Genomic DNA, 8,516 nt, shown 5'->3' on the forward strand with positions numbered 1-8,516 from the left:
ATGAATCTCCTGATGCCGACCTTCCTTATATGTGGGTTACTAACTCTAGTGACCAAAGGTAAGGGAATCCTGGAATATTGGGATGCTGGCACTAGGATGAGTTATTGAGCTCCCATGTATCATAAAGGGAACAGAGGGTCCACAAGAAAAGACTTGGGCCAATAAAGAGCAGTAAAAATGCTGTTTTATGGCAGCTCCATGTCCTTACTCTAAGAATATGTTAGAGGCACCCAGCAAGCTGGGTGTCTTCTGAGACATTTCTCCAAAGGCAAGAGTTTCTTTAATCTCTCTGTCTCTTTATATAACTAACCAGTGTTAACTAAGACTCACTTCACTTCTATTTTAGTTATTTAATTGTTGTACCTATTTCATTGTTGTGTCCTATTAGTTCAACTCTTAGCACCATCTTGAATTCTCTTTCGTTGTGACAGTACCTTCAAGGGAGGCCCTCATTTTTATGTTCTGAGATATGGTGAACAAGTTTATCATACTGTTTGTAGATTCTGCAGAGCTGTCATGAGAAACAGAAACATAAGTTTAAGTTAGAAGGAGGGATAAGTTAAGGTAGAGTAAAAAGATGAGTAACCAATGGGGAACTTCTGATATTAATCCAAATGAATGAGCTTATTCTCTCTTTTTAATAATAATACTTTTAAAAAGTATACATTTTTATTGAGAAATATACTTGGAATTGTTAAAAAGTATCAAGTATTGTAAAGTTTATATGAGTTTAGGGAAAAGTACTCTCCTATCCTAGAATAATAGTTTTTCAATCTTCTCTTTCAGAATCTCTGAATCAGTCATTCTTACCAATTACTTGTATATCTTAGCAGATACAAATATATATATTTATATACATTTTCAAGTGAGACAGCATCTGATGGTTTTGTAAAAAAGCTTTTTACCAAGCTGATATACATATATATATATCATAATATATATTATATAATATATATGTATGATATGGCCTAGATTTTTTCTAAATCCTGTGTAAATGAACCATGTGGATTCTTTTGCAATATACTAGTGCTATGTCCTAAAGACTTATCAATATATAAGCCAACTTCATTATTATTAATGCATTCATAGAATTTAAGGGTGGTATGTGGGTGAACTTTTTTTATGGTGACATTGGTTAACAAAATCCAGTAAATTTCAGCTGTACACTTTAACAGTAAAGCATGTATATATTTACACTGTGTGTTCACCTCCTATAGTTAGATTTCTTTCTGTCACCACATATTTGGCCCCCTTTACCTGTCTACATCCCCCTCCCCTCTTCCCCCTACCATCTGGTAACCACTAGTCTGTTGTCCATGACCATGAGTCTTTGTTTGTTTGTCCTGTTCATTTGCTGCTTTTAGGTTTATATTCCACATATAAGTGATATCATGTGATTTTCAACTTTTTCTGTCTGGCTTATTTCACTTAGCATGATTATCTCAAGGTCCATCCATGTTGTCACAAATGGCAGTATTTCAACTCTTCTTATGGCTGAGTAATATTCCATTGTATATATGTACCACAGCTTCTTTATCCAATAATCTATTGTAGGATACTTCGGGAATTTTTTTTTTTACTTAATTTAATTCATCCGCTACTGCTGGAACAGCAGTCTAATTATCAGAAACAATTCAGTAGGAAATATTTGTAAATAAATGTCTTTCCTTTCATAATTACACACACACACACACACACACACACACACACACACACACACACAAGATTGTCAAACAACTCACCAAATGGGCTATAGTAATTTTCACTCTTATCATGAGCATGTGAGTGTCAGCTTCCCATGTACTTATCATTACATTTTTATCACATTTTTTCAACTATTTCATTTGATGTGTGAAAATATCTCATTTTTGTTTAAATTTGTCACATTTCAATTATAAATGAGTTTGAACATCTATTCCATTGGATTTCTGAATGCTTTCTTATTGATTTTTAAAAGTTCTTTATATGCTAAGAAAACTAATTAAAAATTTAGACAGTTATATTTTCCTTAGAAAGGTATTCACTTCCATGAAATAAACATAAATATGCCTATGATCCTATATCTTGATTCACATGGAGATATGTTGATTTAGTAAGTGAGGTAAAGTGTTAATACCTGCCCTCAATTCTGATTATGAACTCTTTGCTAAAATTTTAGAAAGTTTGGAAGTAGTAAAGAAGTAAAAATAAGATTTTGCTCTGTTGCTCTTCCTCATATGTCTTGGGTACCCTGTGAATAAAAATGTGTAGCCTACTTTAAAATTTTCTATCATATCTTTAGTATTTTCCCACATATTAAATATTTTTCAAAAACCGAATTTTCAATAGCATAAAATTTTGTGGAATAAATGTCTATAAATTATTTGTATTATTTTATAATTGTATATTTAGGTCCTTAATGCTTTGCTAACAAGGGTATTTATGCTTTATAACCGTTCTTAGACATGAACATTTAACATAAAATTCTTAGATATGCACCTTATTTCTGTCTGCTTAGTGTATTTTCAATTTCTGAATATTGCAAATTTTTTAAATGAAGAAAAATATCTAAATGTATAAAATTTTCTATTCCTTTGACTATGGAGAAGTCAAACTTTAAATATATATTTATCGTGTATTTTAATTTTTCTACAAGTTGTCTGGTTCTGACTATTCTTCCCTTTTATTTGGGGGGTGTAGTTTTTATACCTATTGATATATAGATTTTCCCTTATAGATTCTGTTTTGAAACTTAACTATTTGATGTATTTAAGTTTATTTTTGTATGTTTTTGAGTGAGATAGCATTTGATGTCTCTGTAAATAAGCTTTTTACCAAGCCAAGCTGTCCATCAATGGACTGCTATCAATAGCTATCTTGAAGTTGATACTGTCTAATTCTATATCTTGTATGTTTTAGAGAGGATTCATGTGGGATAACGCTTTGGCTAGATGGCTTATGTGCCTGAAATAATACAGTTGTTATTTATATTTTTTAGTTTTTTGATTTTGAGATATTGATGATGGAAGTCACAAGTCCTAAACACATAATGATTCCAGACTATTCTAAAAAAATACATTGTTATAGATTACTCCCAATTGCCATCATTGTATTGCTTAAGCTATATTCTTGGAATTATCTTTGATATTTTTAGCTGTGATATCCATAGCTATCAGGAAGTCTGTTGCATCTCCCTGCAAATTATATCCAGAACTAACCAATTTCACCATATCCATTGCTACCACTAATTCAAGTCACTATGACCTCTTACCCGTTACAGCTGTAGCTTCCTCACAGGTCTCTGTCCTTCTACTCTTTCCTCCTGTAGTCCGTGTACCTCTTCTGCTCACAACTCTGCAATGGCCCCCTCTTCACTCAGAACTATAACCTGGGTCCTTACAGTGGCCACCTGGCCCTCCATGATCTAGCCCTAATGACCTCTCTCACCTTATCTCCTATTATCATACTAAGCTCAATGCTCTTCCTCAAACACACCAGCCTTGCTCAACCCAGGGCATTTTGTTTGTTTCCTTTGCTTGAAATGCATTTGTCTCAGATATCGATGTGGCTAATTCCTCTTCCTCCTTCAAGTCATTGTTTAATTGCCACCTTTTTTCAAGACCTAAGCTAACTGCTGTTTAAGAAATGGCAGTCTGTGCCCGTGACATTCCAAATAGATTCTGCTTAAATCTATCTTCTTGTTTCTACAAATCACTTATCACCTTCTCGCATACAAGATAATTTACTTCTTTTTTATTGTCTGTCTTGCCCTGCAAGAAAGTAATTTCCATGAGATTTTGTCTGTTTAGTTCACAAATATATCTCAAGGTCCTAGAATAGAGTCTACCATAGTTAGGGGCTCATTACTGGGTTGAACAAGGGACTGTTCCCTAAATTTTACTTTGGAGGTAATAGTTAAAAAGAAATAGAGAGTAATGCAAGTGAGAAACAATTTCGAAGAAAAATGGACAGAGGAATATGATTTAAAGAGTTTAGGAAGGGATGAAAAGAGCTGAGAGGCCCCAGGTTTCAAGTATGGGTACCCTGGAGGAAAAGAAAAATTAAGAAATAATCTGTAGAAGTGAAGAATGAAGAAGCAATGCTAGATTTTGTCTTGGATGAAAGAAGTAGGATGTCTACATTTGAAACTTACAGAAAATTCTATTATGAGCCAACTAACTCGGGGCTAGTAAAATGAATGAATGAATCATTGGAGAAGTGGAATAAAATCAACACGTCCCGAGGAGGCTATAGGAGCCAAGTTATCGTAAGCTCTATATATGTCAACCCATGAAAGGTACTTTTCATACATTATCAAATTAAATCCAAAACAAGATTTTTTGAGAATTACTTGCTCTTCCTCATGTATACCAGGCTTCCTTCAACATAGAAACTTTGTTCTAGCTACTTTCTTTGTTTAGAACACACTCACCTTGGTACTTCTCAGGTAATTCACTGAGAAAGATGGTCATGTGGTTTGCTTGATAAATGATCATATAATAGACCAGATGAGTTTCACTTTAGATTCAAATATGCACCCCTGAAATGAATTATTGTGCTATCGAGAAATCTTAATATATTTCTCTTGTGAGCTCATCTCCTCTCTTTCCTAGACAGCTATTTTTTATTGACCTTCCTTTCACTTTCATTCTCCTGCTCCATTCTTCTGCGTAACTCTTCCTCCCAGCTTATGACTTTACCCTTCACTTCATGATTTAAAATATTCAAATAGAACTTTTTCTTTTTACTACTGCCAACATTCACACTAGTAGTCCCTTGCACCCATCTTCTCTTTCTTTCTTGACAAAGATGAGGAGGTGTCTTCTCCATCTTAGTCAATCTGCCGTATAGTGATTTTGATCCTTGTCACCTTATCCAGGATTATGCCCTTCTGTTGTTTCATTTCCCTGTTGTACATCAATTTCTTCCTTTCTATTTGTTTCCTCTTATTTGTTTGCGAACATGCTCTGCTATTTCCCATTCTAAAAACAAACGTGAAAAACTCTCCCTTGATCCCATATTTTCCTTCAAGAACTTCTCTATTTCTCTGCTCTTCCTCAGAGCTAACCTTCTTAAGAGTTTTGTCTACAGGCACTATTTTTTCCTCATTGACATTTCAACCAACTTCACTTTTGTTTCTTTTCCTCATAGAACTACTCTTGCAAGGTTACCAGTAACACTCATTGAGTTAAATGCAATGGACACTTCTGCCCTTATCTCACTCAACCTCACAGCAGTTTTGTCCTATAAATGTTAACCCATTCTTTTAAGACATTTTCCTCATTTGCATAATCTAAACATGTCTGAGACCACTTTCCTTGCATTCTTTTGATATTGGCCATTTTCATGCATGCCATTTTGAGCTGTAACTGGCAGTATCCCCACAGTTTGGTTGATTATTTGTGAAATACCCCCATATACAGGGCAATCCAGGAATGACAGAATTATCAGCTCACTCTGGGATAACCTATCAACTACTGGCTTGTAGGATGGTGGATAAATACTCCAGCTCCTTCAACCCTCAAGAAAGATCACTCTGAGATTTGTTTCATATGTTGACTGCCAGAGCTCCCTTTGGGGTTGTATTTAGTCAATCCCAGTGGTAACCAACTGTATAACTCACCTCTTTTTGGCTTTCTTACTTCCCCAAGTTTCCCATTCCAAACTGATTTTGAGTGGTGGAGAACATTTCTCAATTCAATTATTATACTCAATTTTCCCTCAAGGTCTGCTTTTTGGGAAACTAATTTAATCTCCTCTAATTTCATTCTCCTATTTTGCTCTAATTCATCTGGTTGTTCCTTTTGAGTCTTTTCTTCCTGACACACACCAGAATTTAATTGTGGCCTCTTTTTTTTCTCATGTTATTCCAACTCACTATATTTTATCTATCATTACAGTTTTAAATGCTGTACATAAGCAATGATTCCAAAATTTACACCTAGAGTCTAAACTTGTCTACTGAGATCCTACAGGTATATCCCACTGCCTCGTGGCATTCTGTTATATGTTATATGCCCCAAAGCATATGCTTGACCCTACCGTCTTCTCTTCCCTTCAAATCTTGTTTTTTCCTCAGTTTACTACTCTGTCCGTGGCAAGTATCACTAATCTACTCTAACTCAGTTCAGAAATACAGTGGTGCACTTTGATTTCTCCATCTTCCTCTGACTTTATATCCAAACAATTGAAGACTTAAATCTGTCCTCTTCTTTCCACAACTCTCACAGCCCCAGTGCAGCCATGATTATGTCTTACCTGGCCAAATCCTCTAATATGTGTCCCTGATTCTATTCTTTCTTTTTTCCTAGTCTAATTTTCACATACATCATAACTAACCATCTAGAAAATAAAGTAAATTAGCTCATGTTATATTTTGAAAGAAATAAAAATGTTTAATAATGGCCTAAAGTGACTGAGAGATGGCATTGTTACTTCAAGCTCATTTCATATCATGTTCCTTTGCTCTTTGTACACTACGCTTTAGACTCATCAGCCTTCTCTAGATACCTTAAAGACACTATGCAGTTTCTCAACACTTGGACTGAACATTTGCTCATCCTTTCCTGAAATAATCTTTGCCTCCTGTGTACCTTGAGGGCTCCTTTTATCCTTCTTGCCTTGACTTAAGAATCAGCTCTTAGTATGTCTACCCGCTTTGTCTCTTCTTCCTCCTCCTCTTTCCTCTCTCTTTTTCCCCTCCCCCCCATCAATTTCTTTGGTGGCGTATATCACAATTTTAAATATACACTTTATCATGTTTGCTAGAATTTAACACGACCTACTTATATTCTTTGCAGCTGGCTGGGGAAATACAAGATGCTGGAAGAATAATGTGGGATATTGCAGAAAACAATGTTTACATACCGAAAGGTACAAAATTCTCTGTATGAACAAGCTTAATTGTTGTACTCCCATAAAATTCGATGAACACACTCGAAGGCCAATACTTCTCCCATTCCCTCCAGAAGATTTTACTGTCGATTTTAATACTCAGGATGTGTTTCCTAGTTCTCCCGTGTCTAGGTTAAATGATCAAATAACAATTGACGAAGATGAAGAAGAAACATTTGCTGAGACCACGACTCCCATGATGAAAATTTCTACATTGGCTGTGTCCTATCCTTCTAAGAGCAATGATGACAGCTAATTAATGTTTCCTCCTGGATGCGGGACCCTCAAGATAACAATTGAGAATAATATCCCGGGAGCCAATTCTACTGATTTTATTTCACTGGGTCAATTCTTTTGGGGATTGGATAACATGAAGATGGACGTAATACTACTGCCAAGACAAGAGTCAAGAGAGTTATCTTACAATTAGAGATATGCAAAGATAAGTGTTTAGAAGATATAAAGATTCTCTTTATTGGGCTTAAATTCTTGAGCTGTCTTCTCTCACACGAATTAAAATGTATGGTCTAACATTTGGTCAAAAGTGAACATTTGTGTGTTTGTATATTTTTCCATGGGGGGAAAAAAAGAAGAAGAAGAAGAAGAAAGCCTCGGTATGGAACTGCCAGAATCATGTATGGAAGAATCTATGAAGGCACATAAAAAGTTTGAGATAAGTCCTCCTTTCCCCACCCCCACCATTTATTGTAAGCTCTGACTTTAAATGCCTATCTGTATCATGAGGTCAGATTTTGTATAAGGCTTCATCTAGGAACTAACACAGTTAAAGTTAGAAACTACCTCATTCAGCACAAACACTGATTTAACTAGATAGAGATGAAAGTAGGACTTATCTTGAGAGCACATTATACAAAATTAAAAGCTGCATCACAAATTCTACTTATCTTTCCAATGCTCTTTCCATTCAAAAGTCCAACTTCCAACTATGATGATTTCTTTTTCTTTTTCTTTTTTTAGATGAGGCAACCCTTGGTTGACCTCACAGATTGCAAGGAACTTGTCAGCTTACAATCCCTAATTTTTTATTTTTTATGCTTACAGCACCTGGACTTCCTAGATGGTCTCCCATCCAAGTACTAACCAGGCCCGACCCTGCTTAGCTTCTGAGATCAGACGGGATTGGGCTTGTTCAGGGTGGCATGGCCATAGATCCAACTATGATGATTTCATAGCATGGCTCTCCAGATCTTCATTTTGTCCATGAATGCTAGTTATGTGTAAGGTTCTGTGTTTTGTGTGGCTATATGCATGTGAGTGCTATTTATATGGTAACTGACGGCTCAGCAAGTTTGCTCTCTGATATCACAGAGAAGCAGTTATTAACTATAAGGTTAATTAATTATTACCATGTTGGGCTAAGGCTGGGATGCTACTGAGAACCACAGTATCAGATGTCTAAATGTCCCAGAATTAAGAAGGTTTATTACCTTAATTTTTATATTTTTGTTTAGATCAAGCTGCCAGTGACCATGGCTGTAGTTTGGACATTGGCTATCAGACTACTGACCCTTCAGTAGACCTCAAATTCCAATAGATTTTAGACCATTGGACAAATCATCCAAGTTTGCTGGGACTGAGGGTCTTTCTAGATCATGGGAATTACAGTACCAAAATCAAGAAAG

The 8,516-nt window shown here is 35.5% G+C and overlaps 1 protein-coding gene and 1 pseudogene across 1 annotated transcript; one reads left to right on the forward strand and one right to left on the reverse strand.

Moving 5' to 3' along the window:
• DEFB125 (defensin beta 125) lies at nt 1-7,266 on the forward strand. Its single transcript, XM_023523271.1, has 2 exons — nt 1-58; nt 6,780-7,266. The coding sequence occupies exons 1-2, from the start codon at nt 1-3 to the stop codon at nt 7,127-7,129; spliced, it is 408 nt and encodes a 135-aa protein (XP_023379039.1). The 3' UTR covers nt 7,130-7,266.
• A 660-nt stretch (nt 7,267-7,926) lies between these two features.
• On the reverse strand, nt 7,927-8,045 carry LOC111731626 (annotated as a pseudogene).
• Between the last annotated feature and the right edge of the window lie 471 nt (nt 8,046-8,516).

Source organism: Pteropus vampyrus, unplaced genomic scaffold (genome assembly GCF_000151845.1).
Source record: "Pteropus vampyrus isolate Shadow unplaced genomic scaffold, Pvam_2.0 Scaffold388, whole genome shotgun sequence".
In the NCBI taxonomy this organism is placed as follows: Eukaryota; Metazoa; Chordata; class Mammalia; order Chiroptera; family Pteropodidae; genus Pteropus; species Pteropus vampyrus.